The sequence below is a fragment of the Colossoma macropomum genome, unplaced genomic scaffold (genome assembly GCF_904425465.1).
Source record: "Colossoma macropomum unplaced genomic scaffold, Colossoma_macropomum, whole genome shotgun sequence".
NCBI classification, from domain to species: domain Eukaryota; kingdom Metazoa; phylum Chordata; class Actinopteri; order Characiformes; family Serrasalmidae; genus Colossoma; species Colossoma macropomum.
Genome location: NW_023494803.1, coordinates 3,851,816 through 3,875,531, shown reverse-complemented (window position 1 = coordinate 3,875,531; position 23,716 = coordinate 3,851,816). Strand labels below are relative to the sequence as shown.

At 40.5% G+C, this 23,716-nt stretch overlaps 1 protein-coding gene across 1 annotated transcript; it reads left to right on the top strand.

The window, feature by feature from the left end:
- Positions 1-7,577: 7,577 nt before the first annotated feature.
- Positions 7,578-10,192, top strand: ppp1r3ca (protein phosphatase 1, regulatory subunit 3Ca). The gene is made up of 2 exons (XM_036593072.1): positions 7,578-7,761; positions 8,257-10,192. Exons 1-2 carry the CDS (start codon positions 7,748-7,750, stop codon positions 9,212-9,214), a joined length of 972 nt encoding a protein of 323 aa, XP_036448965.1. The 5' UTR covers positions 7,578-7,747; the 3' UTR covers positions 9,215-10,192.
- Positions 10,193-23,716: the final 13,524 nt, after the last annotated feature.

The following is a 23,716-nucleotide window of genomic DNA, read 5'->3' as shown; positions in this document are numbered from 1 at the left end:
ACAATCACTATCATATAGTAATGTCTCTCATTTATCACCTTCAGCTAAATACTTTTTTACAGCTGAGTACATGTTTTATGATGCAAGCTAGATTTCATCAGAGGTGAATCCAGTTTATATGAATGCTGCTGTAGGTTAGCTTGTTACCCAGCCAAATATTATTCCCTCGTAATGTCTAGCATTGTGCCACCCCAGTAAAACGCTGGGTCTAACCTGACCACCTCATTAAAAAGGTTCTGGATACGCCCCTTGATATACGCACTAAAAGTATATTAGATAAGAAAAACAAAGGGGTCTGAATACTGTCCCCCCCAAAACTCCCCCCACTGTAAAGGCAAATTGGTTGCAGATGGTTTCATCCATAGACATGAAATGTGATTATGTGGGTTCAGATTAGCTATTATGTCCAACAGTAGCAGATATGATCTTGTTGTTTGCTGTTTAAGCTCACTGTGGCTCATTTCAAAGAAAGAGGGCCACTGAGGCCTGAAGTGACCTGACATTAACAGTGACTGGCAATTAAACCCAGTGCTTGAAAAGGCTATCAGAGACCCAGAGCAAACGTGGGCTGATAGAAGAGATAAGCTCTAGTTCTTGAGGCCATCTCCACGACAACATATCAGTGAAGATACGGAGGTTAATCATTACAGTTTTTCACCACTGTTTACATACATTTCCTAAAATTACAGCACTTGTTCTACGAAAACAACTATATATAGTTATATTAGATTATATTATATCATTGAAATATAATTAATTAATTAAACATCAAGCCAGCCAATCTCCAGAAATGTTAAGGTACTGCAAATCATATTTCTCTATTGAAACCATATTATCTTCCTACCAGTTCTTTTTAATGGGTTTGTCTGGACAGTTGACGGAATTGGAATGGATGGTGGATAGGGGTGGGCGAAATGGCAAAAACATTAAATCGCAATACTTCAGGACAGATACACGATACATATCATGATGTTTAGCTTGTTTAATAAGTAGGAACAGACAAAATAGAACCTGCAGTGCTACATATAAAATACTGTAATACAAATAATAATAAACCCACAACTACAATGATTTTTATTAAATGTTTTACAATCTTCACTGCAGTAAAACCAATTAAACAACTGTGCTCACTTTATAATGAAGCTTGTAGTTAGTCAGTGCTCTTTAAGTGCTAACGATATCCACGATATACTTAGAACAGCTTTTTGTGCTATAATTTATCACAATAGCCATAAAATATTGTCATATTGCCCACCCCTAATAGCAGAATCTTCAACTTTCTGAAAAGGAGTTATGGTTCCTATGTAAACGAAGTAACTAACTGTAACTATTTGTACGGTTCCTATGTAATTTGTACAAAACTCAAGTTCCCATGACATAAGTACACAACACTCAAGCAATCACCTGGAATACCATAGGAAACACCTACAAATACCCTAACAACCACCTAGAATACCACAGCAATCACCTACCAATACCCTAACAACCACCTGGAATACCGCAGCAATCACCTACCAATACCCTAACAACCCCCTGGAATACCGCAGTAATCACCTACCAATACCCTAACAACCCCCCTGGAATACCAGAGCAATCACCTACCAATGCCCTAACAACCACCTGGAATACCACTGCAATCACCTACAAATACCCTGACAACCACCTGGAATACCAGAGCAATCACCTACCAATACCCTAACAACCACCTGGAATACCACAGCAATCACCTACCATGCCCTAACAACCCCCTGGAATACCACAGCAATCACCTACCAATACCCTAACCACCACCTAGAATACCATAGCAATCACCTATCAATACCCTGACAACCACCTGGAATACCATAGCCATCACCTACCAATGCCCTAACAACCACCTGGAATACCACAGCAATCACCTACCAATACCCTAACAACCACCTGGAATACCACAGCAATCACCTACCAATACCCTAACAACCACCTGGAATACCATAGCAATCACCTACCAATACCCTAACAACCACCTGGAATACCATAGCAATCACCTACCAATACCCTAACAACCACCTGGAATACCATAGCAATCACCTACCAATACCCTAACAACCCCCTGGAATACCGCAGTAATCACCTACCAATACCCTAACAACCCCCCTGGAATACCAGAGCAATCACCTACCAATGCCCTAACTACCACCTGGAATACCACTGCAATCACCTACAAATACCCTGACAACCACCTGGAATACCAGAGCAATCACCTACCAATACCCTAACAACCACCTGGAATACCATAGCAATCACCTATCAATACCCTAACAACCACCTGGAATACCACAGCAATCACCTACCATGCCCTAACAACCCCCTGGAATACCACAGCAATCACCTACCAATACCCTAACCACCACCTAGAATACCATAGCAATCACCTATCAATACCCTGACAACCACCTGGAATACCATAGCCATCACCTACCAATGCCCTAACAACCACCTGGAATACCACAGCAATCACCTACCAATGCCCTAACAACCACCTGGAATACCATTGCAATCACCTACCAATACCCTGACAACCACCTGGAATACCATAGCAATCACCTACCAATACCCTAACAACCACCCGGAATACCACAGCAATCACCTACCAATGCCCTAACAACCACCTGGAATACCATAGCAATCACCTACCAATACCCTAACAACCACCTGGAATACCATAGCAATCACCTACCAATACCCTAACAACCACCTGGAATACCACATTAACTACCTAAAAATACCACAGCAACTACCTTGGCAATCTCCTCCAAGACCATAACAACCACACAGCAACAATGCAGGCCATGTGTCACTCAAGTCATCAGCCTTCCTCTACACTGTCCACCCAACTGACCTCACAAATGCGACTGAATGCAATCAAATCCTCACAGCTATGCTACAGGTTTCTACCAACTCTTGGATATGTACTGTGGCTGGGTTTAGGCCGTATATAGCTGCCCACATGGGTGGCGCTTTGAGGGAAGATGCCTACACTCTAGGAACTGTCTGCAACTACAACAAGCTGTTATTGATGTCCACACCATTGGTCATATAGACATATATAGGAGGGTGTACGTATATGTGTCTGTGTGTGAGTACCCCTGTATGCAGAGCATCCCTTTGATCTGACACTGTCCATACCATAAACCACACGTGTCCAGGCTAATGTAGGTAAACAGCCATCTGCAGGCCAATGACCTGCCAGAGCGCGTAAAGCACATTCTATCTGCATCTCCAGCCTCAGTGTAGCACAACACTGCAGCAGAACATTCAGACCACCGGACCCCAACAGAGCTGAACTACAGCTACAAAAACAGACATACGACTTCCTGTTTGGGAAAAAACACAGCAAGGTGAGGAGGTCATCTTTTCCACTCTGAGATAGGATATCTTCCCACTTTGGGACACAGCAATGCAAAGAAACAACTGTAATTCCACTATTTAGGAAAATCATCTGTTATAATAACAGAGCTGCGTTAAATAAATCCAGTCAGTCCAACACTGGAGCCGGAGAATGTCAACAATTAGGGCTTTAGCCTAATTTAGGCCTTCAGATTGAGGTCAGTTAGTGGGAAGAATGCAGGGTTAGTTGGACAGGGTAGTTTGAATGCCTTTGTAATTGTAACTCATGGCTTTATTTATCTGGTCATTGGTTTGCCTGCTTGCCTTTTACAGTGTAACAGCAAGGAGCCAAAACAATACTCTTTCAGTGGGTTTTACTGTAAAATAGTGAAAATAAATACATACACTATGGCCCCCATTTACATATACAACCCCATTTCCAAAAAAGTTGGGCGCTGTACAGAATATAAATAAAAATACAATGCAATGAAATGCAAATCATGTAAATGATATTTTTAAGGAAAATACTACAAAGACAACATATTAAATATTGAAACTGAGAAATGTTATTGTTTTTTTTAAAAATGATATGCCCATTTTGAATTTGATGCCAACAACATGTTCCAAAACAGTTGGGACGGGGGCCTGTTTACCACTGTGTTTCATCACCTCTTCTTTAACAACACTCTGTAAGAGTTTGGGAACTGAGGAGACACTGCTGTAGTTTTAAAAGTGAAATGTTTTCTTGTTCTTGTTTGATACAGGATTTCAGCTGCTCATCAGTTCAGAGTCTCATTTGTCGTATTTTTCATTTCATATTGCACCAAATGTTATCAGTGGTGACAGGTCTGGACTGCAGACAGGTCAGTTTAGCGCCCGGATTCTTTTAATATGGAGCAATGCTGTTGTAATACATGCAGAATGTAGTTTTACATTGTCTTGCTGAAATAATCAAGTCCTTCCCTGAAAAAGACGTTGTCTGGATGGAAGCACAATGTTGCCAAAACATGTATATATCATTCAGCATTAATGGTGCCTTCACAGATGAGCACGTCACCCATGCCATGTGCACTAATGCCCCCTATACCATCATGAATACTGGCTTTTGAACTGTGTACTGATAACAAGCTGAGTGGTCTTTAGCCCGGAGGACACAGTGTCCATGATTTCCAAAAAGGATTTTAAATGTTGATTCGTCAGACTACAGGACACTTTTCCACTTCCCCTCAGTCCATTTTAAATGAGCTTGGGCCCAAAGAAGGTGGCAGTGTTTCTGTATCCTGTTTATGTACAGTTTCTTCTTTGCGTTTTAGAGTTTTAACTTGCATTTGTGGATGCAGTGATGAACTGTTTTCTCAGAAGTGTTTCTGAGCCCATGCACTGATCTCCACTACAGAATCATGTCTGTTTTTAATGCAGTGCTGCCTGAGGGCCCAAAGATCACAGCCAGCAAATTCTCAGCGCTGCAGTAACACTGACGTGGTGGTGGTGTGTTAGTCTGTGCTGGTCTGAGTGGATCAGACACAGCAGTGCTGCTGGAGTTTTTAAACACCTCAGTGTCCACTCACTGTCCACTCTATTAGACACTCCTACCTTGTCAGTCCACCTTGTGGATGTAAAGTCAGAGACGATAGCTCATCTGCTGCTGCACAGTTTGTGTTGGTCATCCTCTAGTCCTTCATCAGTGGTCACAGGACACTGCCCACAGGACGCTGTTGGCTGGATATTTTTGGTTGGTGGACTATTCTCAGTCCAGCAGCGACACTAAGGTGTTTAAAAATATGGAGAACCAACCGGGTGAACCAGTGCCGAATACCAAGGCAGAAGCTTGCTGATTGTGGGTGAAGGAGCTAAACAATGAGATTTCCCTGAATTTGTGTTTGATTGTCAAAATATGTTCATTTTCAGGGCTGCACCAGAATTTTGATTTTGAGACATTTTTTGGGTCCAAGGGTTAATTAGGGGGTCCTAGACCACCCAGGACCTCTGTATTTCACACCTTGAGGATGATGATACTTGACTGGTAGGTGCAAATTATTAGGCCTGATTGCACAGGTGAGGTGTGAATGTCGCTCTGCTGAGATGTAAAACTCACATACAAACTCATCTGTAGCAGGATGTTTGACAATGTTGCTATAGCTAACAATTGTTGTAGCTAGCATTTAATGCTCATGCTGTCTAGTCAGTTAACTTAATAAATTCTAGGGTAATATACTAAAAGTGGGCTTTGTGACCTGTGTTTCACTATGTATATATATATACATACATACATCATCTAAACCGCTTATCCTTCTGGGTCGCGGTGGGGGTGCTGGAGCCTATCCCAGCTGTCATTGGGCGGAAGGCAGGATACACGATACACCCTGGACAGGTCGCCAGTCCATCGCAGGGCATATATATATATATATATATATATTGTTTTATGTTTACCTTATTGAATATTGAATGTATTCTATACATCTATTTACAATTTCTATCTCTGCTCAAAATTAAACTTGTTTTCATTATTTTCTATTCTTATATATTCTTATAAATAATATTATTGAGATTGGTAGGGGGTCCCAAATAAGATGTCATTAGGGCCCCCAAATGTTCAGAAAAGGCTCTGTACATACATGTTGTTATTTATGTTATTTCTTTATAATAACAGCAGCAGCAGCATCAAAAGCCTGAAATTACATTGTCAAGACCCATTAATCAAATATGCAGAACCTCTTCAGAAACAAAGTAAGATGGCCTGTCCATCAAAGTGTTTGTCATTAATCTTTCAATCTATCAAAAGCATTGTGGTGTTAATTATTAGAGATCCCTGATGACTGATGTGTTCAGGAACTGCGGTCCAGCTCAGTAAACGAATGAGGTGTCAACTAGTCATCTGATGAGATCAATAATGAGAGAGAGAGAGATTGATTCACTGTGCACATGTATCTACAGGTCTCTGGCGTGGATACTGATGACCTGTAGCTCCAGGTCTGGAGATTTAACTGCTCTGTCATGCCTTCCAGGCGTGATCAACATTCAGTCAAACTAAAACCAAGAAAACTGCACTTTGGACCATACGACCAGGGTACACATCAACATGCAGGGACCCTTTGAAGTGGTTCGTGTGTGTTTTATCTGCTGCTTGAGACAAAACGCAGCTCTACACAGGTTAGCAGTCGCCTACTGACAGTGCCAGTTTAATATAGGCTTCTGAGAATGATTAACCGTGACCATGGCCTGAATACAGCCAGCGCAGAAAGATTAAAATAGCTCAGTGTTGCTGCAGTGAACTTTACTGCATTCATGATTAGCTGCTATGTTTTAGGGCTTTTTAGCAATCTTGGGAAAGGTCAACTGAATAAATAAATAAAGGATGTATACAATAATAAATGACAAATAAAATAATTAATTGAAGCATAAGAACACATATATGTGCTAGGAAATTATCATGGTGATTAATAATAATCACTAAATGCAATTTAAGTATCTAAAAATATAAAGAAAGAAAGAAATATGTGAGGGAATAGATGATTAAGCCACAAGATACAACAAAAATAGAAATAAATATATTAAAAACTGAATAAATTATACATATATTTATAATTATATATTTTGATATTGATTAGAGAATATCAAAATATAAATATTAAAAATCAATCTATAAAACATCTATAAATAAATAAAGAAATAAATAAGCAACATAATAAGATATAATAAATATTAATAAATATATAAATAATATAATACAATGATAAAATGGTATTAAAATATAATAACAATAAAACAATACAAATATTACAAATATATACAAACAAACAAACAAACAAATAAATAAATACATTTGCCAGGAAACCTGGGTTTATCAATAAGTCACTAAATGCAAGTGTAAAGGAAGAAAGAAAGAAAGAGAGAGAAAGAGAAAGAAGCACGTGAGAGAATAGACGATCATCCAGTAATTAAACAGAAAAGAGTCCGACAGAAACGCATTTAATGAGGCGCCTCAAACCGTCTGAGTTATGATTTATTTCACCGCCAGGGGTCGCGCTCGCTCTCAGAACCTGCTCCTCTGTCTCATCGGCCGAGCCCTCTGCAGTGAACGGGCCCGGACGAAACTCTCCCCTGATTGGCCGCAGCCGCATTCTGCGCCGCTGCGATTGGCCGGCGGCGGATCGCTTAAAAGAATATGCAAATAAGCTCAGAAGCGGCGGTTTTAATAGCGTCGCGCACAGAGACAGAGCGCAGCAGCGCCGGTGAGCAGAATAAGGGGGTGTGGACCGAAACCACTGCAGACACAGACACGGAGCCCCTCACAGCTCTCCTCAAACCGGCTACAGAGCAAAGAGTGCGCCGCCCCAGCCCTGCCATGCGCCCTTCTTCACAGTTTTAGAGACTTTCAATGAGTTCTGCAAGGTAAGAACGCGAGACAAAGTGGTTTCATGAAAAAGCTCTTAAGCTACAAGGCACGTTTTGTTCTGTGGACTAATGTTAGTCAGTCAGACAAGCTTGTGAAATAAACAAAAAATTGTAGCATAATATTATTTGAACTTGATCTAAACTTGGTGGAAAATGGCAAAAAAAAAGAAGTCATTTGAAAATGCAGACAAAATACTTTTACATTTTTTCATATCTTTTTTCATAAATATATGAATTTTGAGTGACTGGCATGAAGTAAACTGGGACATGTAGTCTACAAGCAGTGCTATAAAGGGTTATCTGCTCTTACGTGCTGTTTTAGAGCCTTTCTCTGAATGTTTAATGAATGTGAAATGGCCAGTTTCTAACTAGACCTAATTTGCTCAAAACGCTGCAATTTGGAATCTAATCTCGCCGAGAACCAGCACAGGAAAGAGAACCTCAAGAGAGGCCATGTGCACTAACGTTGCTGTGTTGTGTTTGTGTTTGTAGCGTCCTCCACATCTTCGAGCCCCCAATGCCGGGTCCAGTCATGCCAGTGGACGTGGCGGTGCAGCTGTACATCGCCCACTCCCCGCCCCTTCGCAGCTTCCTCAGCTCCTATGAAGACTACAGGGCCAGGAACCGAGCCAAGACCCACTTCAAGCCCCTCCGGCCCTGCCTCAGCACCAAGGCCCAGCTGGAGCCGCCATGCCTGGGCTGGCAGACCTCCAAAAGCAAAGCCAAGAAGAAGGTGGTGTTCGCCGACTCCAAGGGCATGTCCCTCACGGCCGTCCACATCTTCTCCCCGTCCGACAACAATGACGGCAGGGCCTCGTCCCAGCTGCAGTTCGACCTGGAAGAGCTGGAGAGCGCCACGGCCGCCCTGCGCATCAGCACGGTCCAGAGCTGGGTTCTGGACTTCCCTCAGCCTGCGGCCGACTACCTGGACTTCCGGAGCCGGCTGATGAAGAATTCCGTGTGCTTGGAGAGCTGTACGCTGCAGGAGAGGGCACTGACGGGCACGGTCAAGGTGCGGAACCTGGCCTTCGAGAAATCTGTGCACGTTCGGATCACCTTTGACTCTTGGAGGAGCTACCAAAACTTGGAGTGCACGTACATGAACAACGTCTACGGCTGCCAAGACACCGACACGTTCTCTTTCGCCACTGAGCTGCCCGCGTACGTGCCGCCTCAGAATAAAGTGGAGTTTTGCATCAGTTATGCCACTGGCGGCCAGACGTACTGGGACAATAACGATGGCAGAAATTATGGACTGGTGGCGAGAGCTTGGAAGCAGGACGACGAGAGGAGCTCAGCAACACAGCAGAAGAAAACACAAGCTCCCAAGAAGCAGGGGAAGAAGGGAGAGAAGGAATTCGGTCAGTTCAGCAGGCCCCGCGGCTGGAACGGACTTTTCCCTGACTGGCAGAGTTGGGGCTGCATTGAGGCCAGTACCCCCTACTGGTAGCTTGAAGAAATGCCATCAGCCACCTTGTCTGAAAATGGGTCACTGACTGGACAATGTACAGGCCTTCTGCTGAAAATGATCATATCAGTTTTTTTTCTCTAACCCTTCAGAAGCTTGAGCTGTTGTGCTAGAGATAAGCTATAAGTACACTGATTATTGCCTAGTTATGGGTGAAGAGGGAAGAAAATTTGAAATCTGAGACTTTTTTACACTGTTTCATTCATGTGGAACAACTACAAGCATGTTTTATTATAAAACTGGACTCATATTTGGCTAATTACAAATGGATATTTTTCTAAATGTTCAGCCACTGATAATACTGTTGTTATACTACAGTTCAACGCATAACTCACCTTGCCTGCATCTGTTGTACGCTTTAGTGCCTTGAAACCATTTTTCAGACTGCTGCAACAAACTTTGGGCTCTGAACTTGAAGAAAACATCAATTTATGCAATTTGAATGGCCAGTGATTGGCTGATCACTTTTTTTAAACGTGTAAATTTCAAGTTAAAAGCATGGCAGGGGAGGAAGAGCTGGCCACCGAGAAGATTTTCCTTCATATTGAAGGGTTAAACTCTACTTGGTGACGAGGTGTTTCATGACTGAAGATCACGCTTCAGTTATTTCAGCATCTCCGAATGAAGGATGTTATGAGGACTTCATCATTTCACTTTGTAGGCATTTACCTGTCACATGTAACTGCACCAAATAAAGACGAATGTATAAGCCGAAGCTGTTTATAGCTGTTGCTCCTCCGCACTGTGCCTTTTTGGTCAGCGAGTGTGCTTGCAGCGGGGACTGGATGCTGCAAAGCCTAAGTGGTTTTACTTTATGTCTTTTGTGAATGAGCTGTGAGGGTATTATGTAATACATAGATAGGAAGTGCCTTACTGTTGGTGTGTGGAGTGGATGCCTACCTGTGTAAAGGTGTATATATATATATGGTGTAAATAAAAGATAATTATTTTGTCTGTAAACAGTGTTTCTGCTTTTTCTAGAACGAGTCTGTGTAAATTCAGAGTTTTAGGATTCTTTGGAGTTATCTGTTTAATCTATTGAAGCCCAGAAATGATTAGTAGCCATATACAATCTATTCAACCCCACTAACTGAATATTGTTCATATACAATTCATTCAACCACACTAAACATGTATTACACATATACAATTACGATCCATGGCACATTATTAAATGACTATTAGTCCTTAACAATCTATTTAATTACATTAAGTGATTACCAATCAACTCGATTGCATTAACTGATTAATAGCCATACTCAACTCCATTAAATGATTATTAAGCACATACAATCTATTCAACCACGATAAATGATTATTAATCATGTACAATCCATTTAATCCCATTAAGTGATTTCCAATCCATCGGAAGTAATTATTAGGCACATATTAGCTATACACTATCTATTTATCCCCATTAAATGATTATTAGACATATACAATCTATTTATCCCCATTAAATGATTATCAGACACATACAATCTATTTATCCCCATTAAATGATTATCAGACATATACAATCTATTTATCCCCATTAAATGATTATCAGACATATACAATCTATTTATACCTATTAAATGATTATCAGACCTATACAATCTATTTATCCCCATTAAATGATTATCAGACCTATACAATCTATTTATCCCCATTAAATGATTATCAGATATATACAATCTATTTAACCCCATTAAATGATTATTAGACATGTACAATCTATTTATCCTCATGAAATGATTATCAGACATGTACAATCTGTTTATACCCATTACATGATTATCAGACCTATACAATCTATTTAACCCTATTAAATGATTATCAGACATATACAATCTATTTAACCCCATTAAATGATTATCAGACATGTACAATCTATTCATCCTCATGAAATGATTATCAGACATATACAATCTATTTAACCCCATCCAATGATTATCAGACCTATACAATCTATTTAACCCTATTAAATGATTATCAGACATGTACAATCCGTTTAACCCCATTAAATGATTATCAGACATGTACAATCTATTTATCCTCATGAAATGATTATCAGACATATACAATCTATTTAACCCCATTAAATGATTATCAGACATATACAAATCTATTTACCCCATTAAATGATGATTAGACATATACATTATGTTTGCTATTGGTCCTACAAGGGCAATTCATTATTTTGCTGCCTAACTATGCCCAATCTGGGAGCAGCACAGCATCACCAGCAGAGTAGCGCCACCTGGGGGTTAAGTGCTTTTCCCAAGGGCCCAACAAGGTATACCTTGTCAGTCATGGGATTTGAACCTGGAACCTTATACCACCTAGGCCACCTGATCTGTTCAACCATAATAATGTTTATTAGCCATATACAACCCCATTTCCAAATAGTTGGGATGCTGTACAAAATGTAAATTAAAAACAAAATGCATTGATGTCCAAATCATTTAAACCCTGTATTTCATTGAAAATGCTTCAAATACATAAATCAAAGACAACATATCAAATGTTGAAACTGGAAATTTTATTGTTTTTTGAAAAATATTTGCCCATTTTGAATTTGATGCCAACAACACATTTCAAAAAAAGTTGGGACGGGGCAACAAAAGGCTGGTAAAGGTGTGTAATGCTAAGAAAAACTCCTAGTGGTTGATTGGCAACAGGTCAGAAACATGACTGGGTCTAAAAGAGCATCTCAGAGAGGCTTTCAGAAGTAAAGATGAGGAGGGGTTCACCACTCTGTGAAAGACTGCACCATCAAATAGTGCAACAATTCAAGAATAACGTTTCTCAACATAAAACAGCAAAGAACTTTCTGCTTTTCATCATCTACAGTACAAAATATCATTAAAAGATTCAGAGAATCTGGAGAAATCTCTGTATGTAAGGGACAAGACCAAAAAACAGTATTTGCTGGCTGTGATCTTTGGGCCCTCAGGCTGCACTGCATTAAAAACAGACATGATTCTGTAGTGGAAATCACTGCATGGGCTCAGAAACACTTCTGAAAACCACTGTCTGTGAAAACAGTTCATCACTGCATCCACAAATGCAAGTTAAAACTCCAAAAAGGCAAAGAAGAAACCAGATATAAACAGGATCCAGAAACGCTGCCACCTTCTCTGAAAAGAATTTAAAATTCTTTTGAAATTCATTTGAAATTCTTTATGAAAATCATGGACACTGTCCTCCGGGCTAAAGACCACTCAGCGTGTTATCAGTGCACAGTTCAAAAGCCAGTATTCATGATGGTACAGGGGGGCATTAGTGCACATGGGCATGGGTGACGTGCACATCTGTGAAGGCACCATTAATGCTGAAAGATATATACATGTTTTGGCAACATATGCTGCCATCCAGACGACGTCTTTTTCAGGGAAGGCCTTGATTATTTCAGCAAGACAATGTACAACCATATTCTGCACATATTACAACAGCATGGCTCCGTATTAAAAGAGTCTGGGTGCTAAACTGACCTGCCTGCAGTCCAGACCTGTCATCACTGAAAACATTTGGCACATTATGAAATGAAAAATATGACAAAGGAGACCCTGAACTGTTGAGCAACTGAAATTCTATATCAAATAAGAATGGGAAAACATTTCACTTTCAAAACTACAGCAGTGTCTCCTCAGTTCTCAAACTCTTACAGAGTGTTGTTAAAAGAAGAGGTGATGAAACACAGTGGTAAACAGGCCCCCGTCCCAACTTTTTTGGAACATGTTGTTGGCATCAAATTCAAAATGGGCATATATTTTTTCAAAAAACAATAAAATTTCTCAGTTTCAACATTTGATTTGTTGTCTTTGTACTATTTTAATGAAATACGGGGTTTAAATGATTTGCACATCATTGAATTTCATTTTTGTTTACTTTTTGCAGAGTGTCACAACTTTTTTGGAAATGGGGTTGCACAAATCTATACCCCCATTATATGATTATTAGCAATATAAATCAATTCACCTCAATTACATAATTATTAGCCATATACAATCCATCAGTCAAATCACTCGTTCTCTTTGTGTAAACATGAAGATGGTTTGGTCCTGTTTGAAGCAGTGTAATATTGGCTCAGGAAGCACTCGACTAAGTGAGACACGTAAGGAATGTGTGCTCCAGTTTACACATGCACGCCCCCCCCCCTACACACACACACAACTGTGTATACTTTCCTGCCCAGATACAAGAAAATAAGGCCACTCCACCCCTTTCCCAGTGGAAACTTTGGTATCCCTAAATACCACCTCATATCCTCAATAAAACAGCCTGCCAACCTGCTCCTACACAACCGCTGCAGACTTATGAAACAGCTCCATGATATTTAAAAAATCAATAAACAAACTGTTCCCACTTTGAGAACCGAGCAACTCAACCGATCTAAATGTCCTAACTGTTGATGTGCGCGTATGGTCGGCTGCTAGGTAACAGACACGACAGTTGATTGTCGACTTTGATTGAGTAAGTTAAGATTTCCTAACTTGAGATAAGAAAGGATGCCATAAATTAATTTAAAACTTCTGACACAGTAAGTGCTATTATTATGAAATGGAAGCGTCTAGACGCAACAGCAGTTTAGTCACAAGGCAGACCATGCAAACTCACAGAGCAGGGTCATCACTACAAAGTTCAAAACTGCATCTGGAAGCAACATCAGCACGTGTGTCTGTTTATTAGGAGGAGTAACGTTAGCGCGCTTGCATAAAGCGTTTGGGAAATGGAGACTGAAACTGTGGAGACGACGACGCTCTGATAAACAGCACGAAGCTCTGAAACAATATTCTTAACTCTCAGTTTATCACGCTTTAGTTTTATTTTACCTTTTTCACCTCAGTAACGGTAGCTAACGTTAGCTGTCTGGCTAACTAACTTGACTACATGTTTACATTTCAGCTGTGCGCGTATGGTCGGCTAACTTAAAAAGTTACTGTCCAGGTTGCCTTAAAACTTTGACCTCTTTTTGCTTCGAGTAATAAGCTGATAGCGTACAAAACACAGATTCTTGTTCTGCTAATTTACTATTCAAAATTCAGTTAGCTCAGAGTTTTAAGGCAGCCCAAGCATTAACTTTTTAAACTTATAAAAACAATCATTTTTTACAGTTTAGCAAAATTAAACAACCCACCCCAGCACTTATAGTCTTTGAAAACATATTTACACCTTCAACATACATCATCAGAACAGGCTTTTCCTAGTCTTTAAACCAGGGAATCTCACTCTAGAGACCACTACAGTACTGCTTTTAGAGGTGAGTAGGCATGTTTACAACAAATATAGCCATGGTTACATTTTTCATTGTGGCTGCAGTTCCCCTTTAAGGATGTGTGGCTGATTACTGCAACTCAATCATCTCCCAAGACCCTCACACTGAACTGAAGTGAACTCGACTGGACTTCTGCAAACTTGGTTACGAGCCAAATGGGCACTTATCCTATGCCTGCTTCCAGAAGGTGAAGGGTACACTTCTGCAGCGTCCATGAAATGGTCATTCCAAGAGTGCCAGTCAGTTTTTGGTAGGAGTAATACGCAGTTGCAACTAGGAGGGACAAAAAGTGTGATTTCTTGACATAAACAAATGTCAAATTTGGATTTCCACTTGGCACTGATGTCCTGGAATGACTCAAAAACAGTGGACAGCTAGTGGTCTTCAGTCTGAGCACTTTGATATGATAGTTTGGTACCAACAAACACAGCTGTGACTGCCCCATGGTCACTCAAACACTCGTTATCTTGGAGCTGAATCAGAGGGTAAAAGCAAACAGACCTCTATGGGAAATGGGGAACTTGCAGTATGTGGGTCAGATCATATAATCATTACATTGTGTTACATATGCAGTTATATAACAGACAGTTGGAAAAGCTTAATGGCAAGTATATGGCCTCTTCAAACAATCTTATCGCTATATATATATAGCTTCAGCCACGCCCATTGCTAACAGGTGTATGAAATCAAGCACATTTCCATAGACAAACATTGGCAGTAGAATGAGTCGTACTGAGGGCGCTGTGACATTGTCATACGATGCCACCTTTGCCATAAATTAATTTAAAACTTCTGCCACAGTCAACTGTAAGTGCTGTTATTATGAAATGGAAGCGTCTAGACGCAGCAGTTCAGTCACAAAGCAGACCATGCGAACTCACAAAGCAGGGTCATCACCACAAAGTTCAAAACTGCATCTGGAAGCAACATCAGCACAAGATCTCTGCATCGAGAGCTTCATTAAATAGGTTTCCATAGCAGAGCACCTGCTCATAAGCCTAAGATCACTATGTGCAATGCCAAGTGTCGGCTGGAGTAGTGTAAAAAGCCCCTACTGGACTCTGGAGCAGTGCAAATGTGTTCTCTGGAGTGATGGATCACGCTTCACTATCTGGCAGTCTGAAAGATGAATCTGGGTTTGGCGGATACCAGGAGAACACTATCTACCAGAATACCAGAAGTTTGGTGGAGGAGGGATAAAGGGCAGGGGCTGTTTTTCAGGGTTTGGGCTAATGAAGGGAATTCTACAGCATATAATGACAGTTTAGACGATCACGCTTCCAACTTTGTGGCAACAGTTTGGGGAAGATCCTTCCAGCATTACCGTGCCCCTGTGCACAATGCGAGGTCCATAAAGACATGGTTTGACGAGTTTTGGTGCGGAGGAACTCCAGTGGCCTGCACAGAGCCCTGAACTTAACCCCACTGAACACCTTTGGAATGATCTGGAACATCAATCGAAAGCCAGGCCTTCTCGTCCAACATGAGTGCCTGACCTTACAAATGCTCTTTTGACTGAATGGGAACTAATTCCCACTGATACACTTCAAATTCTTGCGCAAAGCCTTCCCAGAACAGTGGAGACTGATATAGCCACAAAGGGGGGCAACTCTATATTAATGCCCATGGTTTTAGAATGGGATGTCCAACAAGGTCATAAAGGTGTGACGGTCAGGTGTTCACATATTTTGAACTCATATAGGTCAGGCATCCACATATTTTGGCCTTATATACGTGTATAGAAAGGTAACCCTTATGGTTAAAACACTGCAACTTTCCAAACCGCAGCTTCTAAACAAGAGCAAAGAGGAAAATAAATGGACGTATTTCTCTCCCAGACTGAGAAATCACAAGTAGGCCTGTTATGTAACAGAACAGACACGTAGCCGACAGGGTCCCAAATAAAGAGAAAGGAAGTAATGTGATTCCTCAATGCGCCCAGTGGCCGCTGCCAGCATGAAGCAGTTGGTGAAAGGTAACAGGGTCATCCACATGCACGGTTAATCAATCTGCTTATCTAATAATGCTTTGTTCTTTTGTCTTTGCAGTATTGCACTACATTTCTAAATAATCAGATTTCTAAGTCTGAATGTTGACATGCAGTGCTACACCGGTGCAAGTTTCAGACTGTTTTTGTAATTTACCTTTTTTGGTTGGATGGTTTTTGGCTGTGCCTGCTCTGTTTCTGCCATCTTCAGCTTTTTGTGGTCCAATTTTAAGTGTTTCTGAAATAGAGAGTCAACAAACAGGAGGAGAAGCTATGCCAGGCCAAGCGAACCAAAGCTACACACAACTCTGGGAGGAAATCTGAACAAAGTGAATGATCAAATTTTAATACCATGTTCATTTTTACACGATTATTTGACAATAATATGACACCACATCACTAAACAGTATCAAGTAAAGATCCTCAATGACAGATAATCCTGACTTTCAAGCATCATTATTTATTTTTGTAATTATTTATTATTTGTAAGTGTAAATTACTTATTAGAGTGCTATTCTTTGTTGTTTTATAGTTAATTGTGATTCTTCAATATTGAGGTGGATTATCTTTTGCATTCTATTAGTTCCTCTTGTTTTCCTGTTGTTTCAGTGTTAGGGGTCCAAGCACCTGGTGAGTGTGAGTTATCATATAATTATTACTATGTTTTAAATAACTGTTATATATACAATGTCGAGAGGTAGGATCACATAGTACTGTGCAAAAGTCAGAGATCACTCTTGATTTATTTAATTTCCAATCAAAACAGCCATTTTTAAGTATGAGGGGGAAAAAAACAGGAAATGTAACAGAAAATTACACAAAAGCCTAAAAAATTTAATGTAACATCAGCACATCACTTATTTTCACTTTTCAGTAAGTAATATGCCCTCGCTTTGCTTTTACAGCTTCCATTCTTATCAGGAGATTTGCTTTTCAAAGAAATATGCACAGATTTTTTTTTTCACACCTCCAAAGTTGAGTCTTTGGTTGCGTTTTCTGCTTTTCTCCTCTAGAAATCCAAGTTACAAATTTAGATTCATTAGTCTGTAAACCTTACTCCACATCTCAGATGTTCAGTTTCAGTGTTCTGAAGCAAATTTTCTTCCACTTTGTCTATTTTCTTTTCTCTAACAGCTTCTTTTCAGCTACACATCCTTTCAGACCCATAGCGCTTAGTTGTCTTCTCACAGTGGAAGGATGGACGGAAACACACTGTGGATTTTTACAGATCTGAAGCAAGAGTGTAGCAATCATTCATGACCCAGTAGACCACCAAAACGGTCACCATCAGATAAACAGCACTTAAAGCTTTCATCTTTGAGAGAGAGGAGCTTTAATTACTGTTCATCTGATGAGGGCAGTTTTTGTGTTTACTGGGTCTTGCATGATTGGTTGTTAGGAGTCCCATTTTCTCTGTATCTTCTCTGTGTCTCTTGATCTCCAGTTTTGGAAACTCCTGTTTTTTCACTTATTTTTCTTTGACTTTCTCTTTTCTTAAGGAAATTGATCATTTTATATCTGATCCCCTCAGAAATATCTCCTGAAAAATAAATAGCTTGGTCTTTTACAGTTTGACTGCATTATCTAGATTTAATGTTCTTCTTCTTCTTCTTCTTCTTATTATTATTATTATTATTATTGTTGTTGTTGTTTTAACTGTTGTTAATAAAAGTCCTATTAATTTCATTGCCCAATCTTGTATAATTTGAAAACTCCAGTCTCCCTCTGCAATGTATCAATTTTTTTTTGATAGGGTTACATCAACTTCCATTAATGGTTAACAATTAAGGATGTTTTTTTATCGTTTTTATTTGGAGATTCTGACAGCGGGATCACAGAGTGCCAAAGTACACAGTACGTAAAAGTCACCAATGCTCTGCTGACTCGGTAACTGCAGAGTTCAAACCTCCTCTGGCATCAAAACTGAACCGGGACCTTCATTGCAAGAGCTTCTCTGGCTGAGCAGCCGCATGCAAGCCTTACATCACCAAGCACAATGTCTAACATTGCATGGAGTGGTGTAAAGCGCCACCACTGGACTCTGGAGTAGTGGAAACGTGTTCTGTGGAGTGACAAATCACACTTCTCTATCTGGAGAATGTTACCTGCCTGACTGCACTGTGCCAGCTGTAAAGTTTGGTGGAGGAGGGATAATGGGAGGGACATTTTGGACAGTTCTATGCTTTCAACTTTGTGTGAACAGTTTGGGGAAGAAACCTTTTCTGTTCCAGCATGACTGAGCCCCAGTACACAAAGCAAGGTCCATAAAGTCATGGCTGGGTGAGTTTGGTGTGGAAGAACTTGACTGGCCCTCACAGAGCCCTGACCTCAACCCCATCAAACACCTTTGGGATGAACTAGAATGGAGATTGTGAGCCAGGGCCCTCTCGTCCAACATCAGTGTCTGACCTCACTAATGCTCTTCTTTTAATGAATGGGCACAAATTCCCACAGACACTCTCCAAAATCTTGTAGAGTCTTCCCAGAAGAGTGGAAGCTACCATCCATTTACTACCTATGGATTTAGAATGGAATGTCACAAAAGCTCCTGTATGTGAAATGTATAGGCGTCCCAATACTTTTGTACGATATAGTGTATTTATATCTATACATGGTATAAAAGCACCTATGTACCTTTGTTTTAGGTTCAATATTGTTTTCTATTGCAACCTCTTCCTTTTGTTGACATTAGAGGCCCAAGCACTTGGTGATTATTATTATTATGTAATTATTACTTCCATTTATAATAATAATGACAAAGAAATGATGTTTTTTTCCCCATAGAGAAGCATTCTTTTGCAGGGAGGCCTTGGCTGCAGTGAAACAGTGCTGCATTCACACTGCCTGTCACAACAAGGCCCTCTGTTATGAGTTCTGCTGGCTCTGGATGGGCAGGGGCTGCTGGCCATTGGCTGGACTGTCCATGCGCATTTCGCACGCCTTTGATTTCCAGCACCACAACGGAGTCTGGGACTATAAAGAGCATAGAGTGGCCTTTGTTTCTGTCCCTAAGCGCTGATCTTACCAGCCCACAGATTTTATTCCACACAAGTGGGACAGCTCAGCAGGAGAGGCTGTAGTACATGAATTTAACTGTAGTTTTCCTGTAGTTTTATGGATTGAGCTGTGTAAGATTGTGCATTTCTCTATGCACAGATCTATTCAACTCAGTTCAACTGCACTGTCATTATTGAAGAGCAACGTAACAGAACGTCTGCTGTTTTCGTTTCTGCAAAAAGCAGAGTGAGAACAGAAAGTGCAGGGCGGAGCAGTGTAGACAAATATTAAAGTGCAGGACCGAGACAAACACTGCACCCAGCACACATAGTGCCATCCTGGACAGTGAGAAACAGTACAAATAGTGCCATACTGGACAGAGTAAGGCAGTACAAACAATGCAATAATAAACAGTGTAAAGCAGTACACATAGTGCAGTACTGGACGGAGCAAAGCAATACAAATAGTGCAGTGCTGGACAGAGTAAAGAGGTACACAGTGCAATAGAGGACAATGTAAGGTAGTACACAGAGTTCAGAACTGGACAGTATAGAGCAGCATACAGTGCAACACTGAACAATGTAACACAGAATACAGTGCAATATTGAACAATGTAAGGCAGTATATAGTGCAACACTGAACAATGTAACACAGAATACAGTGCAATACTGAACAATGTAAGGCAGTATACAGTGCAACACTGAACAATGTAAGGCAGTACACAGTGCAACAGTGCAACACTGAACAATGTAAGGCAGTATATAGTGCAACACTGAACAATGTAAGGCAGTATACAGTGCAACACTGAACAATGTAAGGCAGTATACAGTGCAACACTGAACAATGTAAGGCAGTGCACAGTGCAACAGTGCAACACTGAACAATGTAAGGCAGTACGCAGTGCAATACTGAACAATGTAAGGCAGTATACAGTGCAACACTGAACAATGTAAGGCAGTGCACAGTGCAACAGTGCAACACTGAACAATGTAAGGCAGTATACAGTGCAAGACTGAACAATGTAAGGCAGTATACAGTGCAACACTGAGCAATATAAGGCAGTATACAGTGCAGCACTGAACAATGTAAGGCAATATACAGTGCAAGACTGAACAATGTAAGACAGTACACAGTGCAAAATTGAACAATATAAGGCAGTATACAGTGCAAGACTGAACAATGTAAGGCAGTATACAGTGCAATTTTGAACAATGTAAGGCAATATACAGTGCAATACTGAACAATGCAAGACAGTACACAGTGCAACACTGAACAATGTAAAGCAGTATACAGTGCAATTTTGAACAATGTAAGGCAGTATACAGTGCAATACTGAACAATGCAAGACAGTACACAGTGCAACACTGAACTGTGTACGAGCGGTAATTGTTTGTATTTGTATGTGTGCGATGGTGATGTTCTCACGCACTATGAAAACTTCTATCCATCTTCAATTGTTTTATTTCTGGGGATGGAGGCTTGTCATAAGTGCAGAGGCATTTACATAACGGGATACATGACCCAGCACCTTTGTAGTATCTCATTCCTTTGTGTAGATCATTGGGTTATTTTAAACTCCCATAATCCTCAACTGTTTGGATAGGCTCAGTCATTGCTGGCGTCTGAGCCGGGGCAGTTTGCTGGGTAAAATCATGCTGAATAACCTCTTCATGGGTCTAATATGAGGTAATGGTGACTGCGTATACACCCAAAGCCCTGGGGCTCCAAGTACTGAAGTGTTTTTGTTTCTGTTGTGAGATGTTTGCATACATGACTGACAGCCTGAGGCCTCAGTATTTGTTCTTTAACCTTTAGAAGTCACGAGTTAATACCTTAGTTTTGCTAGACTGTTCAAGTTTCTTCGGGAAAACTTGAACCTTATAAAAGAAATACAAATATTATAGAAACTGGAAGTTTAGAAACCACTTTTGACTTCTCTCATGAACTACGGATCAGAAATAATGCTCTTTTGACTGAATGGGCACAAATTCCCACAGACACACTCCGATGCTCTTATCACCAGCAATAAGTGTGATTTCTAAGGGTTAATATAAAGTAATATAAGACACTATGTAAGATAGGTAGGTGCACTCTACACAGACCCATAGCTTAGGCTTTAAATACAAGACAGTGCAAAAAATCAGAGACCACCGTTTTCAGTCAAAACGGCCATAAAGGCCTCTGTCCATATGGTTTCATATGTTTACATTTTTGTTTCACTAGTAAATATATGCCATGGAAAAAGCATATACTGTATGGCCAAAAGTATGCGGACACCATTCTTAATTATTGATTTCAGGGGCTTCAGTCATACCCACTGCTTTCAGGTATATAAAATCAAACACATAGCCATGCAATCTCCATAGATACACACAGGCAATAGAACAGGTAATACTGAAGAGCTCACTGACTTTAAACATGGCATTTTTATGGGATGGCTCCTTTGCAACAAGTCACTTCATGAAATTTCTGCCCTGCTAGTTCTGCCCCCGACACCTGTAAGTGCTATTTTTTTATGAAATGGAAGCATCTAGGCACAACAGAAGTGGTAGACCATGCAAACTCACAGCGTGGGGCTGCTGAAAGCCTCTGTTGCATCACTCTCTACTGCCAAACCGCCTCTGGAAGGAACACCAGCACAAGAACTGTGCATCAGGAGCATCATGAACTGGATTTCTATGGTCACACAAGCCTAAGATCACTATGCACAACACCCAGTGGAAACATGTTCTCTGGAGTGATGAATCATGCTTCACTATTGATGAACAAATCTGGATTTGGCAGATGCCAAGAGATCACCGCCTACCGTAATGCATAGTGCCAAAAGGTTGGTGGAGGAGGGATAATGGGCTGGGGCTGTTTTTCTTGTGGAAAGTTGTCTCAGAGGAGTGGAGGGTGTTATAACTCCATATCAATGCCCATGGTTTTGGAAAGGGATGTCCAACAAGCTCATATATGTGCGATGGCCAGGTGTCCACATACTTTTGGCCAGTACCTATATAAATTAATACATAGATGAATAACAGAAGCATCTCCCAGGCAGTGTAAACAACCAGTCTCTGGTGTGGTTCAACCATATGTGTTTGAGCCTCCCCAACAGGAGAATAGACCACATCGCTGTCCTTGACCGGTCTTTGAAAGGCGAGTAAAAAGTGCTAAACTGAGAACAAGTTGTCTAAAGGTCATTTTAGAGACTTAATTACATTGTTACAGTTTATATTTGGGAACTCAGGCTTTTATCTTATGACCGGTAGATCATGGACATATTGTGTCCAATATTTGGATGCTCTGTACTAACGTTATATCTGTAACCTATAGCTAGCTAGTTAACCGCTGGACCATACTCCTGAACTGCTGGACCATACTGCTGAACTGCTGGACCATACTCCTGGTTACAAATGGAAGCTTTTGTTATGAGTCGGCATGGTCATCTTTAAAGACACATGGAGAAATTTATTACGTGCATTTTTGAGCACCACATCTGTAAAATACAGTTGCGGGGAAACACTGTGAGCTATGAGGGTTAGTGAACATATTAGCTTATAGTAGGACCCCAAAACAGGTGGCTAACACAAGTTAAAAATCAACAAAATATGTAATTTGACCAGGACTTCCCAAACCTTCGCATACAGCTGTAGGTCTACATATGAAGATCAGAAGATATCAGAATTCTTGGAGATGCTGCAGCCCCCCAGCACCCCCACCTTCCTGACATTGTATGAAAACAAACTCTATCTATAAGATAAAGTGAGTGGGTTCACATACCAGTGTCAACCCTGAGGTCTAGCTTGTCAGGGTATGAGAAAATGTCCCCACAGCTTAGCAAACCCTCATAACAAGAGCAGTTAAGGAAAGATTAAACAGGTCCCATTATGTGTAGTTTGCAGAAAAGCAACTGTCAATGAAAACTGCAGTAAAACCAGAAGACTTAACAATAGTCCAGCCCAACAAGCCAAGAGTTCAGCAAACTGTTCATTTATCATGCTCATGAATGTGAACTTGGTGAACCTGACACACACACACACACACACACACACACACACACACACACACAGGTTTGTTTTCATACATAGTCAGGATGTGGGGTCATACATATGTCCCATAGGTAATACATATATTATTGCTGTCCAAACAAAAACTCTAAAATAACTTGTAAGTCAATGTAAAGAGATTTTATTCTAAGCAATTTTAGAGCATTTCTATTGGTCCACTCCTCATGAAATATTCACATAATAGCAAA